Source organism: Marmota marmota, unplaced genomic scaffold, assembly GCF_001458135.2.
Source record: "Marmota marmota marmota unplaced genomic scaffold, marMar, whole genome shotgun sequence".
Classification (NCBI taxonomy): Eukaryota; Metazoa; Chordata; class Mammalia; order Rodentia; family Sciuridae; genus Marmota; species Marmota marmota.
The window spans coordinates 35897412-35921179 of NW_026000093.1; the positions used below are offsets into that span (position 1 = coordinate 35897412).

Sequence of the window (23768 nt, forward strand, 5' to 3'; positions counted from 1 at the left end):
GTTCACATAAAATTATAAACTTTAATAGTTGAATAAGAGTATGATCATATCATTTATTAATAACATTTGGACACTTTTAAAGGGAAAGGGAAATCATATTAATTATTCTGGGGTCATCCTAAGCAAAACACCATGCAAAGAGATGACACAAATTTTCAAAGGTGGGCTAGTTTTATTTACTCAGTGAGGTCAGGAAAGAAAAAGATAGGCAACGTGGAATTCCAAGTGGAGAGAAATCCATGAACCAAACCATGGATGAGGAATGGCAGGTACCTGGATTATTTGGGGTATAGAAGTATGTACTAGAAAAAAATCTTGAAAGATCAGTATAGGTTTTGAAGTGTCAGCATCAAAAAAAAAATATTTGTTCTTAATAGTGGATTGATATGATTTGAACTCTACTTTGAGAAGATTGTAATTCCAGTATGTACAGATGAGCTGGAAGAGATTGAGTTAGGCAAGAAGACTGAAAAGTCAAGAAGTAATGACCCTAACTAAATAGGATAGAAATGTCAAGAAGAAATCGGATGCTCAAGATACCTTGAAAGTAGAATTCATAGATGTGGCAAATGTCTAAGAGGGCCGGTGCGGCAAAGGAAGAAAGGAGAAGGCCAAGAACACTTGGAATTTTAATGGATAAGTAATCAAGAAAATGTAATGTCAATAGGAGAATTAGACAACTCAGAAAGAAGCATCTCATTGGGGTATGGAGGGAAAGGATGGTGAAGAATTTTATAGGCAGTGGACTGAAAGTGGGAAGTTAAACAATAGCCAGATTAATTTATCCAGCAAATGGATGAAAATTATGAATCTGGATTTCATTGCCCATGGTAACCATAAAGATAAAGCCATAGTTGTGAGTGGAGGGTCCAGGAGCTAATGTAGAATAAAAGAGATGAAGATCATATAGGGAGACTTATGTAAACTCACAAGAATTAGTTTAAAATGTCACACATTGTGAGGGTCAACTCTAATGTGTCAACTCTAATGTCTCCAAGGCTGCATTTCACTGAGGGCTGACTATGAACCAGGTATTCTACCAGGCCTTTGGGATAGAAGAGGAATAAGAAATGATATTCCTGCCACCAAGGAACTGTCTAGAAAAAGTACTGACAGAGTAATGATCGGACTTAAATACTGTGGATAAGCCAGGTGAGACAGGGAATGAGAAAGACTCAATTTAGTAATAAATATTTCATTGACCTTTGAATATGTAGGTCTAATGGAGGGATGAGAAGGGCCATAAAATTAAAAAAAAAAAGAAGGAAATAATAAGTGAGTAAAGAAGATAAAAAGGAGTAGACTAAGAACAATTAAAGGAGGAAAGGAGAAAAGAAAGAAGGAAAGGAAGGGGAAGGGAGAAGAAAGAGGAGGCCAAAGGAGCAGAGGGCGGGGGGAGCTAGTGGTGGACTGAGGTAACTAATTTCAGAGAACATAAAGTTGTTTGAAACTATGCCCATTCAAATACTTTAAAAAACAGGTGATTTAAGGTGCACAAACATTACCATCCCACTTAGTAAATCCTATTCATGTTCCTGTGGTGCAGTAAGTTCTCTATAAACCTATCTGGAGTTTTCTTCTTCACAAGTAAATTTGGACTTTGATTATGACAAAAATCATGTGATGTTTATGTGTTCAATACCTCACATAAAGTAAATTTTGATACTAACAAACCCTTGTATATAAAAATGAATGCTATACTGGATCAGATTTATGTTTCTAGCTTTTCTTTCTCCTTTGATAAGAATAAGGAAGATTCACTTAGATTTGGCTTTCTATTTGTGGTTTAATATCCTTAATAGCTTTTAGTTATGTAACTAATAACTTTACAAAAAAAGTTATCTTTTGACTAAAAGTCTTCTGCAAATAACCCATATTACAGGTAAGCTAAACTGCAGATTCTTCAACCTGGTGTAAAGCCTGACAACTTTTGTTTATAGTTCTTCTTAAACTTTTCAGAGGTCTCCACTTTTTTAGGGGCCCCAAAACTTAATACAAAAAGTTGTCTCTAGTCTACTTTTTGTTACTTTAAGCAATTAAATCTCTGTAATCTTGTTAGTTACCCTGCTTTAGAACTCCTCTTTTGCATATGGATTAAAATTTATAAGACTAATTTCTAGGTGTTCAGATACACCTTGACTTTTGCATGAGAGAGTATCTTTTTACTTTATTTGCACTCTAAAATCCTTTCTGAAATTCAGATGCCCTTTTAAACTGTGGATACATACTGCATTTGAGTTTCAGAAAGCTCTTGGTCTAGCACTTGACTATATACAACTACCTGACATTCTTAAAAACATCTTCCAGTAGATTCTGTGTTCAAGACCATTTATTAAGATCTTAAATATTAAAATGTTTATCCTCAGTTTTGTTTTCTCTCTGTGGTCAGTTCTCTATTGATGGCTCCCTTTTCTACAAACCTACTATTAAAAGGAAAAAAGGGCTGGGATATAGCTAAATGGGAGAGCCTGTGCTGGGCATGTGCAAGGCCCTGGGTTTCATCTTCAGCAGGAAAACAAAAACAAAAACAAAGAAGAAGAGGGAAATACTTACATGGGATTGTGCCAAAGATTTGATATAAAAATTAATTCCCTTGAATAATTTTATTTGAACAGTTAGGATGTATGCCTTTAATAATTGATTAAACTCACCTATATGAAAGTTATCTTTTATCCTTTTTGATGGTTCCAGGAAATCTTAATATGTCTTATGCTCCCAGGCACTTGCCTGAAATATATTTGATACAGTGATGTTTTCTGCTTCTGTCTTTGATCACAATTATATTCATCTAGTGATTCATTATATGGTTCTCTAGTTCATGAGGTCAGTTTAATATACTTGCTCATTCAGACAAAAGGAGATGCTGCCCTCAATTACTCAAGTACATTCAAAATAATTAGAAATATGTAGATGGTAAAGACTTCTGCCCTAGATCATATCCTACACATTAGTCATAAATGTGAGTATATCATTCATTGAGTAAAACCACAATGTCTATGAACCATTTTTCTGTTCTCTTATTTATTGACAGTTTTTTTTTAATTACAACACAATGAATTGATGGTAAATACAGAAGATGCAATAGTATAAAAAGCCATTTAACCCTTCCCTAGGTTAAGACACTTACAGCAGACAAAAACTGCCCCACCCCTAGTCCCCACTTTGAATGGAAATGAAATAAATATAAATTAATAAATACAAAACAAATCACTGCACAGCCCTTAACTCTTTGATTGCCAAGGCAAGAACCATGCTGATGATTCTAGCTTGTGACATTTGTGTGGTTAAAGGTTGCCCGCAGCAGTCAAAGGGTTATAGCATTGTAAACATAAGTACTTTGTGAAAATGTTCAGTCATGATAATGGTCTATAGAATGAGATTAATAGCATGACCCCTTGACCTTTAATGACACAACATTATAAGGAGTTAAGGAGATTATAGCTTGGTGAGCTGTTACATAGACTAGTCAACTAGTCAACCATTTTATTTAACAATGTGCTATGAGGCCTTCATTTACTAATAAAAGACAACTGGTGAATAAACACTGTTCAATGCACTGATCAATAAATCAATGAAAAAATTAATTTAAGCACCACAAAATTTTGCCTGATTATATCTGACAGTCATAATACACTTTAGCACCATTTATTTAGCCTTATATTTGCACACAAACAAGCTTTGTGTTTGTCGGTAGAAGCTATCAGGAAAAAAAAAATATATATATATATATATATTTGCCAGATTTAAGATGGTGTAAATGTATAGAATCCTGTATGGGCAAAAAACACAACCTGCAAATCTTAAAACTCATTTGGCAAATAAATGTGTTATTTATTTCATTCCTTGTACACATAAGACTACATATAATCAAAAACTTAACAAAAGAGTGTATAGTGTAAAGTGAACAATCCAGAAACTTAAAGGTAAGAGTTCAATACACTCTCCATAACTGAAAACATCAGGGGGAATTGTAAAAAAGGCAAAGCATTTTCAGACAACCACAAGATAATGGCCTAAAATTTTAATTTCCTGGTGTTTCTCCCTGCTTCACAGTTTAATGTTATATTTAAATAAAGTCTGTGTTAATTTTTATTCTTTTAATTTCCCATAAACACAACATAGAAAGGAAAATGATTTTCATTTAAAATGTGTATTGTTTACCCAAGAGACAACTTTTCTTTTTCCTTTTGCAATTGCTTGCATCTCATTTGAAAGATAAATTACTATGTAATTTTTAAAAAATATATAATATTTATTTGACAAACTGGGTTCATGGGAGCTTATCCCCCTTAATCTTTCTAGTAAATACATATACATGTATATATATATCTGCATATATATACATATATATCTCATATACACTACATTTTTCCAAATCTGTACTACCAGATTGCTTATATGGATGTTATCTGCATTCATTATCATACAGATTCACTACTGGAATCAAGATAATGTTAATACAGGTACATAAAATTTAAAACATTTTGAAAATATGTTACTACACTGATGAAGCAGGCAAATTTCTCAATGTCCATAATATTTGATTCTTTTAAAAAACCATCAATAAACTATGCACTAATTAGATTTTATTTTTGATAGAAAATTAAGTTTATTAAAAGTTATCTCAGCACAAAATTGAACTAGTAAACTCCATTTATTTCCCACCTATAATATAAAAAAACAAGATATATTTGTTAAAATTAGATACCTAAAAAAAAAAAATCTTTCAAGACTTTTAAGCTTGAAGCAAATTTTTATGGCCAAGTCTCTAAAACCCCTGAAAAATAGAGGTTCACAATAGAAATGCTGATGCAGTCAAAACCTATGCAGCGAAAAGCTGCTGCTATAATATCCCTAATCCTTTTATTCTATCTATTTCTAATATATGTAAATTATTATTATTATCAAATGTAAATTACATATACACATACATTTATACTTATATATGTATATGTAATTTACACTTAAAAGGAAATAGAACAAAGAATCAAGGCTTTAGGCATTCATGTCCCCATGATGTACCTTAAACAGAACACTATATTATGGTATTCACTTTACTGTATAATTATTTATTATACATTCTGCAGAAACAAATTTCCTTAGCTGTCTTATCAACAGACAACAGTCATTATAGTCAGCATTTCACTTTTCTCAGGGGAATAGCTCTATAAAAGTTAGAAGCCAATGACAGAGATTGGGGATGTGTGAAATGACAAGGACTAAACCTTTGCATAAAATTTGTGAAGAAAAATACTAAAGAAAAAAAAAAGACATTTCCTGGGTGCCACCTTTGATGTAGAAGGTTGTTCAATTTTGGTTTTCACAGAGGAAGAGAAAAATCAAAATCTGTATAACAACAACAGGAAAAAAAATGGAGGACACAAGGTGGAGATTTAAAGGAATGCAAATATAGGCAGAGACTGATAAGACAGCACAATATAAAATATCCTTCCCAAATAGCTCATTTTTGGAGTAAAAAACAGAAAGCAAACAAATACTCATTTCAGAATTGAAGGAGCAGAAAAAAACAGGCATACACTCACCCTTGTTTAGAAGTCATGTTTTTAGGAGTAACAAAGATTGTGAACTTTTGTATTTATGAACACAGGAATAATGGAATCCATATGATACAAAGGAGTAAATAACCAAAAGAACTCAAAACATAATTTTGCCTAGGCGGTGGTGTATACTAAAGAACTATGAGAAGACAGACAATAATGTGGCCTCTGCAAAGTTACTTCAGTGATAGGAAAAAGAAAAAAAAAGAGATAAGAATAACCCTTGTATTACTAAGAAAATCATTAATTCAAGCAAAATAATGTTTCATCTTAAAAACAGGTTGTCGATATCTAAAGAGGGAACATTAAAAACTGGCATTACATGATGGCAAACACAACATGCATCCTAGCGACTTCAACAGACAGCTCACACAGGCTTTCTCCATCCACATCTTGGTAAGACAGGCCAATGAAGCAACATACATTCATATAAAACACAGCTAGTACAAGCAGCACCATATCCTGACCTAGGAAAAAGCATCCTAGCATGCAGTCACATCTCACCAAAGCTTAATTATATATGAGGCATGTATAAAAAGGCCTGTGGAAAAAATATTGTGCCAGGGATCCAAACTAGCTACAGACCAAATGCTACAGACATGGTGGCATGAAAATGGGTGGATTTTCATGGATAAAAACAAGTGAATAAAATAGTCAAGGAACATCTCTATAAGTCAAAAAGTTTATCCTTTTCTTCTTGATCACGATTCTCTCCTTCATTTTTTGGAAGTGAAGTAAAGGTTAATGATATCTTGCTCTGAAGCTAAGGGGCCTAACATGATATAATTATCATATTTTCATATTTATATTTAACTGATTTTTTTTCTCCCTTCTTAAGGGCATATAAATCCAGCTCTATAGCAGAGCACATGGCAAAGTTATGTGAATCAGCACAACATTCTAGTTGATAAAGTGTCTTCCTACACTGTCCAATGTGCCCTTTAATGTAAGGACACATTGAGTACAAATTTGAATATTATCCTCAGCACTATGTTAGTATAAGAAAAATTCTAAGACACACTGCTCTTTAAATTGAAAAGGCATAGAATCCTCAAAAACCTCCATTTATAAATGTCTTTAATGTATAATTTGTATACTTATTAAGTACTGGCCAGAATTACTGGTATGTCCTCATTTTCATTAAAAAGTATTATCCCTACTTAGTATAACGAATTAGCTTTGTTCTAAAAAAAAACCAAAAAAACGATGCACGTCATGTCCCATTATAAGCTCACAAGTATGTTCAAAAATTGAAGACTGTTACTTCTATATTCTACCAGAAATTTTACAAAGACAAGCAAATAAAATACTCAAGAAACATCTCTGTAAATCAAAAAATTTATGGTTTTACTCTTGATCATGATTCTTTCCTTCAGTTTTTGGAAGTGAAATAAGGGTTGATGATACCTTGCTCTGAAGAAAGATATAACGTGTTTTTCCTTCCATTTCTGTAAGTGTGTCAAATTAGTGTTCATTCTTAGGCTTTCTATACTATTGGTTTAAATTTCAAAGTAGACATATGTTGAAAGAGATATTTGTAATTGAATGTTATTTATCTGATCTGAAATATTTCAGAATTACTTCAAAATTATACCAATAGAAAAAAATGAAAGATGATTTGAGCAGTATACTGAAGATGAAGATTACATTTAGATGAGACTGTAACACTAAGGCAACTCTTTTGCTACTATGCCAAGTGTTTTGTGTTCCATGATTATTGAGGTAAATTTCTATTCTAGGGAAATGGCTTTTCTCAGGGGATTCTAACATTATATATCTTTCCAATGGAGGAGGTTACTGAACACCTATTTCTGAAATTTTGGGGCTAGAAGGCAATGCATGAGTATCACATGTGTTTATGCAGGTAACATCTAATGACCACTGGCTAAATATATACATTGACATATCGCATATTCATCACTACTGCAAAGAGCTTGAAGTTGCAATTTTCTCTACTATTTTTATACTTGCTAAAGTGAAATTACTGGTTGTTTTATCAAGTGCTATAGTGTCTTTATATTTTATAAAAGACTCTTTTCTTCCTTTTCCTTGTCCATTATATTTATTAAATATAGCTTTCATTATTTATGGTGTGGTACTATCTCTGATTGCTATTTTCTTTTTTATATGAAGTTCTAACTTTTAAAATGTAACTGTTAAATCTTTTCTGATGCAGGTATGTTTCCTTTTCTGGCAACATGGAAACTATAATTTAGATACATATGCTGTAGCATGTGTTTCCTGTGGTCACAATAAATCAGTATCACAAAGGTTCATGAAATCCACTGGAATGGTTAGATTCTCCAATATGGCTGATTGACACCTTCGGTGATATCATATATTGGCTGAGATTGTATTTACAGCATTTGTAATGTCAGTTGATTTTACTTTTTTTGTTTAGATGGCATATTCTGTTTGACATCTGTGATACTTTGGGATTGTTCTTAAGAGCATCAAAAATTAAACTTTTGCTGTGTTTGCTGAAAAGAGCTCATCACCATCTACAAGGTTGTTCCAGAACATACTAGAATCTCAAAGACTCAAGACTGTCAGTGAATCACTGCCTTTATTAGCTTCTGGAAATAACTCTGAAAACTTTTAAAAAAGAGATTCTTTTCATGACTCTTGTTTAACAAGTCTATTTGATCAAAACATTCATTCCTCTTTAGACAGCACATTGAGTTTAGTCAATATGAATACACTGGTTATTCTACTGTAAGATCCACAAAGTATGGGTATTTGCACCATACTAGAGATAGCAATACAATATGGAGAACTTGCAAGTATTACATTACCATTCCTAGGATCCAGTATATACAACATTATCCATGTATTGGAACTACCAGAGAAGTTTGGGCAATGTTCTTATCCACCACATTGTGTGTGTGTAGGTTTTTTTGTTTTGTTTTGTTTTGTTACTAGGGATTGAACCCAACAGTGCTTTACCCAATGGTGCTTTACCACTGAGCTACATATGTCCCCAGCCCTTTAAATTTGGAGACAGTGTCTCACTAAGTTGCTTAGGGACTCAATAAATTGTTGAGGCTGTCCTCAATGCTGTGAAGACAGCTTGAGAGGCTTCAGCCTCCCAAGTTGCTGAGATTACAGGTATGCACCACCACACCTAGCAAACACATTGTGTTTTTAATCACACACAGAAAGGAAGTGAAAATAAATATATAGTATATGAAAAGCCAAATTATGTGTAAATTTAAAAAGATTATAGGAAATTTCAGTAATAAGAGGAACATTTGCTTATTTCAGTAAACTAGTCTGTATCCTTTATTACTTAGTAATTATTTTGTGGTAATCATTACTTAGTAATTTATTATATTTGACTCAGAAAAGCCTTGCTTTCTGATTGATAACAGAAGTTGTCTTTGCAAGTAACACATAATGTTCTCTAAGTTAGCTATATAACACTTGCAACTGTAAAGAGCATCAGTATTCAATGGCTAACAAAGCCATATCAGCAGATACTTTGTTCTAAAATGGGTCAAGAGTTTAATTTACAATCTTCTCTACAAGGGTGATGTGGAATTTCTGCTTCAGAGAATACAAGCTGCTCAGCTCTTTTAATACTTCATTCTGTCCAGTTAATAATATACAGAACAATAATATTTGACTAAAATTATAAACTATAGAGACATTTTATATAAAGAACATTATCTTGTTTATATCTGTGTTTATAGCAGGTAAAGTAATGAGAAATAACAAAACAGAAGAATATTTTTGTGAGAATAAGTGGGTTTTCATTTGACTTAGGAAACTGTAGGTCTGAGCTTTACATGTTGTTAGGGATGAGATGAAAAATATTACCTAGGTTGCATGTCTCTTTGGAACTGGACTGATTGATACATTATGTTGTTGGTAATTTATCCCATATGGTTTTTGAATTACTATTCTAATATGATAGATCAATTAGTCACTCTCACTATTTTATTATAATTGATATTTTTCCAAATCTTAACTGAAGAGTTAGAGACCTTACAAAGTGACTGGTGTACAATAAAAAAATGGAATCCCAGTGTTTGTGATTATATTGTACTTATTATTTTCTTATCTCTTGTGTTCTTACAGCCTGATCAATGTCTTACTCAAGAGAGCAGCCATATATGCACCTTCTCTTATTACATAAACCCCTTCTTATATTCAAGTAAATATGACTCAAGCCTTATCCTTGACATTTGCCAGAATTCAAGCATGATAGACTTTCCTTAATGCTGTGATTATTTTCTAGCCCTTATATACTTACAGTCTCGTGATGAATCAGGATATTGTGATGGATGAGTAAAGAGGCAATAGATTGCTTATTTTGTTTCTTTCTCATTTTAGAGAAAAAACATTTTTTTTTCAATGCAGGTTGATGGAGTTCCTGAATGATTTGCATGTGTCCCAAAATGACAAAGTTCCTCATTTCTATCTTTCACAAAATATAGTTTCCAGTCATTTTTTTTTCTCTTGACATTAAGGTCCTGAAAGAATTAAACCCTCCCACAAGCAAACACTGTACAAACAAGCTTATGTATAAAGTCCTCCATGCTTAGCAGTGACTAACTCTTTTTATAATATCAGCATCATCTAGAATGGAAGCACTGAAGTAAAGCTATAGGGCTGATTCTGGTCCTCTTTCCTTGCTTTCTGGGACCTCAAATCCATCATCTTTGATATCTTGTCAAAATATAGTCTGCATTGCATAATGTTTTGCTATAAAGCCATTCCTCTTTTCTAACTGTTCTTTTTCTCTTAGCCTTACAGTATATATTTTCAGATTATGAGAAATATCAATCTGCAAGGCTTTTCAGCATGCCACCCATGATTAGAAAATATTTTCCCCAACCAAATCATAAACACGTAGTTTAACCAAAAGGCATTCTAATTTTCATGCTATGTTGAGTATAAATATAAATTCAAGGCAGCCAAACTATCCATTTCCAAATAAGAATGTATACCTACACTCATTAAAAATCATCTGGAAATGTGTATTGTTAGCAAATGAGTAAGAAATTTTCACTAGTATAAAATTCCTGCTTTATATAAAAGCCACACTGGCCATTCAAGTATTTGAGGTTATTTTTTTTTCCTATATTTTTTGTAATTCATACTAAAATGATGAAATTAGGCTTCAAATCATATGAAAAGGAAATTAAAAACCACTTCTACCTATAGGGCATTTTTAGAGTGTGCATGTAAAGACAAAGTGTCCATCTGCAGACCCACCATCAACACTCTTTCTCTCTGCACTCTAAGGAAACAGCTCATGTTGAAGAGGTTTTAGAGAACAATTAACAATCCCATGGAGAAGCAACACCATATTCCCTTCAGTTTGTGCCAGTTTGCAAGTTAAAGGTCAAAGGGCAAAGACATAGAACAGGACTCTTCAAGGAAAATTTTCACAGAAGACAATGTTTAAGTTGTTGTTAATGACAGTCAACAGATCAATAATCAAGTTCAAGGCAAGCTGTTCATTGTTTCAAAAGCTAATCCCCTCAAAAGCTGGCTTTCACACAAAGCCAATGTCTGACTCATGGGGTGCATTCCTCCTGACCATCTCTAATAAGTTCACAGCCCAGTGGCTGTAAAGCCTTTCACTGCAAGAAGCAGCTCCTAAAAATCAATAAAGAGGTCTGTCAGTTGCTGACTTTTCTCTAGGAAAAAAATATTGATACAAACCTGCTCTGCAGGTCACATGAAAATGACAATACTGCTCTTAGGACAAATTACACTCAACAATGAAATGCTTTGGTGGTCTCTTGGCTCTGTCAGTGATCAAATGGATGGCAAAATGCCAGAAGCCATACTAACCCTTTGAGAACTATGGTTGACATGCAGTAGGTAATGCAATGGAGGATATTCATGCAACCTCAGAGTCATCATTTTAATTCATTTTTAAAATGGCAATGCTAACTGCGTATACCAAGGCAAATTGAATTCTCATGCAATGGATTTTAAAACAAGAATTCAATATGTCTAAGGGGAAAAAAAAAAGAATTAGGTTGCTATAAACAGTTGTTCAAATAAAATTTCACTCTTAGGAGATACTGTTAACAAAATATCTTTTTTATTTGCCAGAAAATTTTGGGCAGGTAATATCATTGCTGTTTGTTATAAGTGTATTCATGTAGTACTGTAAATCGTTTTAGAATTACAAGGGGGTTATGGGATATGTTTTAAAAACAGGAACTTCTTGAACCTATCACTGTTTTTAACATTGGCCAGTTCTACAATTTACCGCATAGCAACACTGACAATCCTAAGACTCTGAAAGCTGGTCTGATAGTTCTCAAAGGGTTACACCAATATATTACTAGAATTACAAATCCTTGCAAAATAACTGTCACTTTAATCTACTTCAGAAACATACTGCTTCTTGCTCTGCTTTGTAATGAATATTCCTGACAGACCCATGGAAGGCCTGGGGCATTGGCCTAAATACAACCTGGGGATATTATCACAATGATAGAGGGGTCAGGTGGTAAGAGAGGGTTTAGAAACACTTCAAAACAATTCAAAGGTCCTGTTTTGAATATAGGTATGAATAGAAATGTGTGATGAAACATTGAGGACATAGCTGAGAATAGCTGTATAAAACGAAAAATGGATGTATTATTAAGGCTGTTACTATATTGCAGATATTTTGGCCCCTTGTTTGTTGGAAAATGGCTGTCCCGACAGTCTAAAGTCCTGCCTGTGTATCCAGATCTCCCACCTGACAAAATGATGCGCAGGAGATTATCCATAGCAGTCACAGAGCTATCTTCTTTGGAGACAAAGCTGTTTTGGGTCTTCACACTTTCCTGAAAGTTCAATTGTGGACTTTATGTTTAAACATTTTTTTTTCCTTTGCTTTAAAGCAAAAATTGTGGATTTTCTCTTTTGCTTTTCTCTCTCTCTCTCTCCCCAATATGGGCTCAGACTTCAGAAGGAAAATAATATTTAAAACCTTTAAGAAGAATCTTTTCTTCTTTTTTTTTTTTCCTCTTCTTTAGTTAATCCTGAAATTTGACTGGGCATTGAGCGTGCAGAGGAAAGGCCTATAACTGAATGACAAAGAAAGACAAAGGACTGAAGAACGGCAGATACTGTGCATCATGGAAGCTTTCCCATGAGTGTATTTCCACTCATGTGCAGGACCAGCAACCCTCTGGGTTTGGAAGGTCAGCCCCAAATCAGGCTGCCACAAGCCTGCTCCTAGCTAGGAAACAGCATAACAGCTCTTGTCTTGAATCTCAAGTTACCACAAACTCCTGGAAAAAGAAAGAAAGGGAAAAAAAAACCCTACATCACACCCACTCTTGCATAGAGCGTTTACAGTACAGTATGTGGCGGGGTGTTCCTTTCCTCTTGAACTGGAACACAGTGTAAACCAATACAAGGAGGCATAAGGCCAAGATGCAGGGAATGACAATAGCTATGGCTTTCACAGTGCTGGCTGTGTTGTCCAGTTTGATGACAATATCTACATCATCTGGCGGGCTGTGTCCTTCTTTATCTCTGTCTGTTGGTCCATCACAGCCCATAAAATCCTTGAGGATGGATCTCGGATATCCAGGTTCTACTTTGAGTATCTGGTTGTTGAATTTCCAATACTCCTTTCCTTTGTAGAAATATGTAAAGCCTGTGGGGGAAAACACACATACACACAGATACCACTTATTGGTGAAAGTCTGTAAGTATAGGAATGCTAATGACATAAGCTAATTTGTAAAAGGTGTATTTTAAGACCCTTCCATTTTCGTAGGAAGAAAACCTATCCTCAGTTCAACTGCTGTGCTGCAGGAACTGTGCCTTCTAATACCCATGGAAAGCTCAGCAGAGAGAGGTGATCTACAGAGGATGCTAGAGGATGATGAGCTGGAAGTCACATCTACACCTCTGCACTAGAAATCTTTATCCTTTTGCTGGCTTATGGTGTGCTGGCACAGAATCACACATTAGTGTGATGACATCAACCTATACTGAAAGACACTGAAACAGCCCTATAAATGGAAACACTGTTTTACCCTCAGGCTGCCACCGAAGACACGGTTCAATACATTTTATAAAGCAGCTTCTCACCTCTCCACACCTCCAGGGAAATTTCTTATTGTCTTAGTATCAGGCATCATTGTGCTCCTCCAAAAAATAGGTTTTCTTTTGTCATTTGAACAAGAAATCATTATAAATCATAAAACTGGAGGTGTTTTCTTTTGTCTGCTAGAAATCTTAACAAATAAATAGATATTCATAGTATTTTGTGTGCTAACCTCATTTCTGGCTCTAGGCCACATCTGTTTTTCCCCTTCTTTTTTCCCTGTTGTTTAACTTATGTACTTAGTTATGTTAAATTTGTGTCAACTAATTATATTTTATAGAGTGGTTAAAAGCCCTTATTAATCCTTTTAGGAATAAACAAATCTACATTTATAACTTTGATACTTCTAAGCAACTTACAATTCCTGGGGGAGGAGGTGGTATGTGGAAGGCTCAAAGAACTCAGCAATATATATGATTCATGTTCTAAAACATTCTGGTTGCTCACTTTGTGAGCTCCTGACAAATAAATTATACGTATGCATTTAGGATTATTCTCCATGCTTTGCTGTTAATTTTTTTAAGGCAGATATCTACTCTGTTCTTCTGTCTATAGCTCCTTCATGTCAAGTTTCTTTGGCTGTGCTACTTGGACTTAATTCTTGTTTTTGCAGTAAAACTAAGAAAAAAATGAAATATTTGATGTTGTAATCATGGGAAATGTAAGTGTAAAAACTTAGTATATGCCGTCTCTTTTAAGCCTCACAACTGCTTGGTCAAGTAGAAGTTACTACTCATTTTTTTTCAGAAAAAGATATTGAGGGTTGTAGATTTTAAAAAATATATACATATATGATATTCATATACACATATATGTATATACACATACACACATATGTATTGTGGTGAAAGCAGGATTTAAATATTTTTTATAAGTATAAAGTCTAAACACTCAATGAATGATGTTGTTGGTTTAATATCAAAGGTTGTAATAGATGTCACCCCTGAAATAAAGAACTCCAACGTTGCACAAAAAAATTCCAGAAAGGATAGACTATCACTTCAGGTCAACTTCCTTTTGGAAGTCTTTCTGTTCAAAGCCATGAAAATCTGCTGTGGCTTTTAGTTTCGAAGGACAGTTCTGCAATCAGAGCAATTTGCCAAGTGAAAACAGGTGTATGTAGATTCAAATTTTTCTGTAGGGAGCTGGTATTTGATCGCACTAATGAAATCCAGTGTAATTACTCAACAAGCTTGGATGAAGAAATGTTGAAGGCCTGCCAAATAACAGCACATTAGATGATCACAGTTGAACAATGGCACTGATTTAGAATTAAACAGACCTTCAAAATAGATGAACGTACTTCTTATATTTATAAACTGGAAACTAACAGCTGGAAGTGTCCTCATCTTCAATTTTTAGCCAAAGCTAATTACTATCTAAGCTACTGGGCATTTCATATTTATCAGTTCTAAAAGCTAAATTTTATAGTAAGACACTACATATATAGGAACAGAATTTGTAGTTACTGAAAGCAATTGTTAGAAATAAGGAATCTAGTCTGTAGGAGTTTGTTAAATAACATAAGTGGTTGAAAAGAAGCAGACTGAAATATTGGTGATAGAAATATGCTAAACCTTTATTCTGTAAAATCTCTCGCTCAATAATTTAGGTTTACTTTTTTCACTTCTGAAATGTCAATTAGTTGAGGAAATGTTTAGTTAATTATATCTTTTTCTGTTTTAAAAACAGCTCTGATGTCATGTTCCTGCATATGATAAGAATTAAAATTTTGAGAAAGAAATCAGCGAGGTTGCAATATATACTTTGGTGATGCTTTTTTTCTTTTATGTTTGGCCAGATCTCACTAGTTAGTTTTCTATTGCTTCATCCTAAAAATGTAATGACAGTTCATTGCAGTTGTAGTGGTGAATGGATGTTCTCCAATGGCAGTGCCTCTATGTCCTATTTTGGGCTTTTACATGTTTATTGGTAGGCAGTTAAGTGTTTGGTAAATATTTGTGAATAAACTGACTCCTGTGGAAATGTTTGTTTAAATCAAACTTGTGGTATTTTAACAGAGAGTGAGTGTTGAGGGGAAGAATAAATACACCAAACTGACGGAACCAGGGGACAAAACTATGTTAATAGGCCAAACCCGGGGCTGCAAAAGGTAAAACAAAATATGATAATTAAAATTGGAATTTTGCGTTTCTTTCAAAAGTGAATTCCAAAGAGAAAAAATAGAATATTTGAAAAGTGTGACTTGACAACAAATGTAGGAATAATTTGAAGGAGGGGTTGATTCTTTACTATGGTTTTATTACAGTTAAAAACCAATGCTGCTGTGTGAAAAACACTGTGAGGTAATCTATGTTAAGAAATCATTCCACCGTATTCTGAAAGAGTCAAATCTAATTTGGACTATTGCTATTTCCTCTTTACTTTTAGGGAACTAAAAGTAAAGAGGAAAAAAGAAGGAAGAAAAATTGTTAAGATGGTTACAGGGAAAACCGGAAGGAGGATGGCTTAGGAAGCGACAATCTCAGGAAACCTGGGTTTGTATAGTATGACCAAATGAAAAATTTAACCAGATATAACAGATGGCCAGTTACTTTAGCAAAACAATTTAAAAAACACGTTAATGTTTCCTCTTTGGAGACAGTGCATTAAATCATATTTATTGGGGCTAAAATGTCCTTAGTTTCAAGACTTAAGTACATATCTTACAAATTTTACAATCAGGGATAAGTTATTTGAACAAGTTTAGTGTTGGTAAAGAGGTACTTATGTAGGACAATTAAATTCGATATAATGAATTTATGTAGCAATCCTGATAACAGAGAAGACATTCAATGGCATCAGATACTCATATTTCATTGGCCAAGATGGCAGAATTAGTATCAATAGGTAGGCATATTTCACTTCAATGTAAAAGGCATAAATATTTACAGCTTAATTTTGAGCCTGTGGACTTTTAAAAAAATTGACCATTGGGAGAGGATTCCTACAACAATGGATTTCTATAATGGTGGAAGAGTGAAGTAAAGGCAATGTTTCAGCGTCCCATTGTCTTGGATTTTCTGGTTATCAAATGTCATGTACATGGCTTACCTTTTGCTTTTGTATGAAGTCATTATACAATCTCTCTAGTCTGACTGTACTGAATGAGGATCTTGCTTGTTTGCTAACACTCTAAGCAAGCAGCAAATAAATATAATATTCAACTTGCATTATTATTAGGTACTTTGTTCTTTGGTCTATACTACTATCTTCCTCTCGAGGCCAGTTCCTATCCCACATATATTGTTATTATTATCTTTACAGAGATGTTAATAGACATATAGGTGAGTTTAATTCAAAGGTATCTATACTGTCCCATGTTAAAATATTAACTGTATATCTTTCTAATGATTCTTCACAAAATTAAGTAAGTTGAGATTAAAAAGTACAGCATAGTACTAAATATTAATCTAAGAGGAAAGTTTATATAAATATTACATAGCTGAAGTATGGCATCTCCCAGTGATTTAACATAATGAAAAAGAACAGTGTGTTACTACAATAGTTAGGAAACTTAAGAAATGTGTAATGCACATCTTGCATACCATTTTCTTTGTGCACAAAGGCTCCCTGAGGAGATTCAGGGATCCCTTTCCAGACTGTGATTGGCTTGGGATAGCCAGGGTCCATGGTTTTCATTTCTTCACTGTATCTCCAATACCTAAAAAGGACAACATAACAACACATACAAAGGAAAAAAAAAATATATATATATATATATACACACACACACATACAAAAAAAACCAAATAGTTACAGTTATCATTCATTAAATTATTGCTGTATGTTTGACACTATTGCCTATATACCTGTAAGTGATTTATGGAACATCTGAAGAGACAGGGGGCATAAGGTATTTATTCTATTTCCTTTCCTGAATATGTTAAAAATGTGTTTATTATTATACATATCCTGCATATGTTAAAATGTATATATTACTATGCATATCCTGTATATGTTAAAATTAGCATTTATTCAGTCTGCTAAAATTCATAAAAATGCTAACTATATTATTCTACCTAAGTATATTTGCAATTCATAAGGGTATCACAAACCCATGTGTGTGTATGCACTCACAAGTGTGCGCACATACTGAATCTTGATTTTTTTAAGAAACAGAACCTTGAACAAAACAGATGTGCCCCAGGTCTCCTTGATCTTAGATTTTAGGATATGTGAGTATAAAGACAATAAACCAATTATCAAAAAAGGCATGCAATGATTGAAGATAGTAAGAGCTATGAAGAAAAAAAAAAGGCAGATAGAGTTATCTAGGAATATGTAGGAGACATTTTTAAAATAGTAGAAAGAGAAGACCTCTTTGATAAGCTAACATTTGAGCAGATAAAAGTGAGGAACAACACATTTAGTATTTGGAGAACACTGCAAGCAGAGGAGGTGAAGTTCCTGTGGAAAGTACAGGCATGGAGTACTTGAGCACCTACCAGGAAGGGAGGGTGATTAGACACAAAGTCTGAGCAGGAACCAGAATCTAAGGTGAGATAGGTCTTTACACCACATAAAACCTTCGGTTTTCCTCTAAGGGATATGAAAATATATACTTTGAGTAGAGATGCCTTAAGAGCATCTTGAAAAGAATATGCTGATTGCTTCATGCAAAAGGAGTTGAAAGAGATAAAGCAGAAGCAGAGATACTAGTTAAGAAGTCATTGCAATAAGCCTTGAAATGAGGAGTCAGTTATAGAGCTGATGATAATTTAACAGATTGGGAATATATTTTAAAGAAAGAGACCAAAGGACTTAGTGATGAATTGGATTTGAAATGTGAGAAAGAAGGAAATTGAACGTGACCTTAGATCTCTGGGCCTGATAATCTGGAAGATTACTGTTGCCGTAAGAAAGCAAGGAAAAATATGTGATGGCAGTCTGAATCCTGAGAGTTAGGGTGTTGAATTCAGACATCAAAGTGGAATTATAGATGAGAAAATTGTGTATATGAGCGTAGACTTTAGGACAGATCTTGAATGGAGTTAAGGTACTAAAATTGTAAAGCAAAGCTCAGCTAGAGTCAGAACCATCTGGCTCCTGTTGTTTCACAGGGTGCCCTCAAGCCATTTTTCCAGAACCCCCAGACTTCTATGAAAGAAAATGAATATCCCTACTTTGGATCACTTATTATTGTCTATATGTTCTAAGAATAAAACAAGTTTATATTTTTATATTAAAAAATATTGTCATAATGGGGCAAAACTACTGGAATCCAGAGTAATATTGCCTATTTTAGGCATAATGCCAAATCCAAAAATCACAAAATTCTATGGATTATCTTCTTTATTCACAAAAAATCCACGATAAAGTAATCGCTGTCCCTATATGAATGAGAATTCTTGACAGATAGATGTATAAACATGTTTGTCTGATTTCAAAAGTCTTTACTCTTTTCACAATGAATATAATTTCCATGTTTACTTGATATCATCAAATATATTTTCCCAATTTATTTGATATGTCTCCTTCTCCCAACTAAACATCCATGATTACCTATGAAATCTAATGGGTTTTAAAAAATATTTATTTTTTAGTTTTAGGTGGACACAATATCCCCATTTTATTTTTATGTGGTGCTGAGAATCGAACCCAGTGCCTCACGCATGCTAGGCGAGCACACTACTACTTGAGCCACATCCCCAGCCCTGAAATCTAGGTTTTATCCACCCAGGTTTGGTAAATGATTTAATTCTTCTTGGGATTAGTTATTTTGCCTAAAATTAGAAAAAAAATCTACTCTGAATGTTTTTCTGTGCTAGTTCTTATGGAGTATCCTTTATCTTCAGATTTTGTGCAGTAAGTTTTGTTATAAATACCTAGAAACTCACTCAGATAATATTTGCAATATTAGTACTTCCTTCATCTTCAATGGAAATGAGGAAAACATTGCTTCAAGAAGTGTTCCCATTTGTAACCTACAAAGCTGTGTTTACCCAGAAAGGGAAACAATCTCTCACACTTGTTTGCCACAGATACTCATCACAGGCAAATTAGAGCAGATCTGATGAGCAAATCAGAAAAAGCTTCATGAAGAAGCAATGAGGTGAAATAATTGTGATAGGTGCCTATCTTTCTTGGATAATGAAATGAAATTATTCAAATGTCATGCTACCAATCCTGAAATACAGTTTCTTTCACACTTTGTTCTTAAAAACATCTTCTTTTGAATTATTTGTGAATATTCCATTTCTGTAGAACATTCTGGGATGACTACAGAATGGTCACTGTGTTTGAGACTATGGGTATAATATAAAGTTCTCTCCTCTTTAGTTAATACTTCAATGGAATTTACAACACATATGTTAGTGGCTTCTTCCACTTAACCAAAGAAAGCTTCTCACAAGGAAATATCGAAATACTTTATTTCTTAGATAATAGCCGCCCCCCATTTTACATCTCTAGGGATCAGAATGCATGTTGTTACAGAATCAAAATGTACTTGGCAAGAAGGACATGGGGGTGCACACATGAAATTCCAATGGCTCAGGAGGATCACGAGTTCAAAGCCAGCCTCAGCAAAAGTGAGGCATTACACAACTCAGTGAGACCCTGTCTCTAAATAAAATACAAAATAGGGCTGGAGATTTGGCTCAATGTTCAAGTGCCCCAGAGTTCAATCACTGTTAACCCCCTACCCCTAGAAAAAAAGGAAAAAAAATGTACTTGGAAGGGTTTCCCTTCAATGATAGATTAAATAATGATATACCTTACAATAAATGGCATAATTAAATTACATAAAATATAAGTTAAAGTCAGTTTGAAATGGTTGAATTTTGGAATAATTTAAAATCCTGGGTATGATGCAGTCATTTAGTAACATTACTACATACTTAGAAACCACTTTCTGAGAAGTAATCATATTATTCTTTATGTAATAATATCTATATTTTATGTTGTGTTTTGTGCCCATAAAGCAAATTTATATAATACATTCTATTATTTGATTTCCCTTAACTCCCTCAACAATCTTTATACTATAATGTTCTCTATAAAATGTCCTAACTATAACTATAGTGTATATTGTTGCTCAATCAGTGTCACAGCACTGGACATCATTTTATTTGAAGATAAGTGACTTATTTACCTTTGCTCTGCTGTGTTATGGAAGAGCTGAAATTCAAATGAGCCCTCTTTGGTTCATAGTTCAGTATGTTTTCAACCTTGTTGCTGCTAGTAACTCTCATGGCATATAGCATCCTGATAATATATTTACTTTTCACTCTTATTGTTGAGGTATAGTTGTTATGTATAATTTTCCTTCCTTCCTTTTTCTATTCTCTCATAGATAACTCTCACCCATTGATACTTTTTTTTAAGTTGAAGATGGACACAATACTTTTATCTATCTATCTATTTATTTATTTTTATGTGATGTTGAGGATTGAACCCAATGCCTCACACGTGCCAGGAAAGAACCTTTTGAGCCTCCCCATTGTATGCCAGACACATAAGATTCATAGAATGTACATTTCAAGAAAATATCCATGGAATGTGAGTTTTATTAGATTCTTTTATAGCCACATAATTCTGGTATAAATTTACAAAATAAATGAATTTTCTCTCTCCCAGCAGATAATGTAAAATTAGAATAGGGGATCACTTTGCAATCTAAGAATCTCAGTGTAGGCTTGAACTCTCAGGTTGCGTGCTGTGTGTCAGCTTTGTGAATATCCAGTAGACTGGAATGTGATTAGAAATGCTTAACTATTTTCAGGGTTGTCTTGCTAAAGGTACTGGGGCTTGTTAAATAAAGGTTTGGGTTTTAATTTTCACATATTTGAACATTTTCCAACATTAACAAAAAAGCTCAACCTGCTGATATTTTCCTCCCAGAAAAATAAGTTTATGGATTGGTTAAAAACAAAATAGCATATTCAGGCTAGAACTCTTTAAATAAACTACTTGAGGACTTTAAAATTTAGATGTTATAGTGGAGAAAATTTGGAATATTGTGCAGAAGGGTCAATAAATGAGAAAGGGTTTATAAATGAACATTATATACCTTTTCATTCTGATCATCAGTCATGTGTATTGTAGATTTTTTAAAATTTTAAACTGGGAACTGAACCCAGGGGCACTTAACAACTCAGCCATATCCCAAGCATTTAAGTCTTTTTTTTTTTTTTTTTTTGAGAGAGAGTCTTGAGAAGTTGCTTAGGGCCTTACTAAGTTGCTAAGGTTGGCTTTGAACTTGTGATCCTCCTGCCTCAGCCTCCTGAGCCACTGGAATCTACTGTAGAATTTTGATTTTAATTAGATGTTTCTTTGAGAGAAGCATTCTTAATGTTTTAAAACAATTATGATAAGAAATAAGATTCATTAATCAGATTTTAGACTTGATCATGAATCACATACATAGGAGAAAAGAGTTATTCATGTGACATAAATTTTTAAAATGCTTTCTATGCTAAGAAATAAAACAATACAGAAGTTTCTGTAGTGAAAAAATTTAATTAGATATTGCTGGATACTGAATTGCAAACTAAATTCAAGTGGACTCAAGGGTCATTTCACATGACATATTTTTTTTTAAATCCAACATAGTGTCCATCTCATGGACATCATTACCCTAAACATGTATGAGAAGACATGAATGGTGTGAATATACTTTGCATACAACCAGCGATATGAAAAATTGTGCTTTGTATATGTAATATGAATTGTAATGCATTCTGCTGTCATATACAACAAATTAGAATAAAAAATTTAAAAAATAAATCCAACATGGTTGCAATTCTTTGCCCAGATTCAAGATTTATGACCACAAAATAATAGAATGCTTCTTTTTTTCATACCCAAATATTCATACTCTTCAGAAACACACTTAAAATGCGACAAAACAGAAAATATCATTTTTTACTATGTTGTTGAATGATTTAAATATACATAAAGTAATTAATTTATAAACACAATTTAAGCTGGAAGTATTTTTCTATTTGACTATTAGTGGTAATTTAAAAAATTTCAAGGTGGGCCAGAATTTTGTCTTTTTAAAAATATGATTTTACAGTTCTCAATAGTTGAACTTCGAATGCTGTATCGCACTAGAATCTTGGAATTTATTTGTGAGAAGATGCTAAGAAGTGATTTAGAAACATAGCATTTTAGAGCTAAATGCTATGAAGACCAAAATGTATCCAAGTACCAAATTATAGTCTATTATGAAAAGGGCAAGCAGGAATCTGAGGGACCGAGTTCCATGCTGTATGTGAAGTAGTGAAAGAGTAGATATTTTAATCTGCATTTACGGATCTATTTAAAGAACCACCATTTCCTCTACTCTTGATTATTTCCATTCTTAAAAGATTTCATGGGGACCTCTGCTTTCAATACCTTTTATATGTCAATTACTCCCAAATCTGTGCCTCCCACTGACCTTTCCATTCAGAGGCAAACTCAATTATACAACTGCCTACTTGATTCCTCTCATTTGGTTTTCAAATAGATGCTTCAGATGGAACATGGACATTTCAATCTCTTCATCTCTTCCCCCCAATATTCTTTTCCTTGTCTCCTTTATCTCCAGAAATTACACTACTCAATTTTTGGCTGAAGATCCTAGAAATTGTTTCATGTCCCCTGAGATCCAAGTCATAAGAACAGTTTATTATGATTACATTCAAAAGGAATCCTTCATCTATCTCTTTTGCTTCACTTCCACTACTACCTGTCCTCTCTGCCTGTCCAATGGTCTCCCAAGTACCCTTCTTACTTCCACTCTGGAAGCCCATTCTTCACAGCAGCCAGAATGACCTTTAGGGACACACATAAAATCAAGTCATTGTGCTCCTGAAAATCTATACTGCCTTTCCATTGTACTCAGTACAAAGTCTTCCTGATGACCTCCAGGACGCTGTGCCATTGGATCTCTACTGACCTGGTTGACCTCTTCTGACCACTTAATGGCTATGCTCTAACCACAATGCTTTCTTCTGTTTTCGAATGTCCTATTTTCATGTCCTTTGCACAACTATTTCATCTGTCTACGACACATTGGTCTGAATAGTTTCATATAGCTAAAGCCTATCCCACTTCAGGTTCCCCTCAAGTGTGCCATTCACAAGTGAGTTCCTCTCCAACTTCCACTACTTCCTAATTACTCCTTATCTCCAATGAATCTCTAT

General features: G+C 33.8%; 1 protein-coding gene across 1 annotated transcript in view; it reads right to left on the bottom strand.

The window, feature by feature from the left end:
- Nucleotides 1–2999: 2999 nt before the first annotated feature.
- Nucleotides 3000–23768, bottom strand: part of Mmp16 (matrix metallopeptidase 16) — a 267958-nt gene continuing 247189 nt past the window's right edge. The window contains exons 9-10 of the mRNA XM_048782771.1: nucleotides 17181–17296; nucleotides 3000–13176 (exon numbers count right to left, since the gene is read on the bottom strand). Of these exons, the coding sequence (XP_048638728.1) occupies nucleotides 12842–13176; nucleotides 17181–17296 (451 nt within the window). The 3' untranslated portion in view covers nucleotides 3000–12841. The remainder of the gene's footprint in view (nucleotides 13177–17180; nucleotides 17297–23768) is intronic.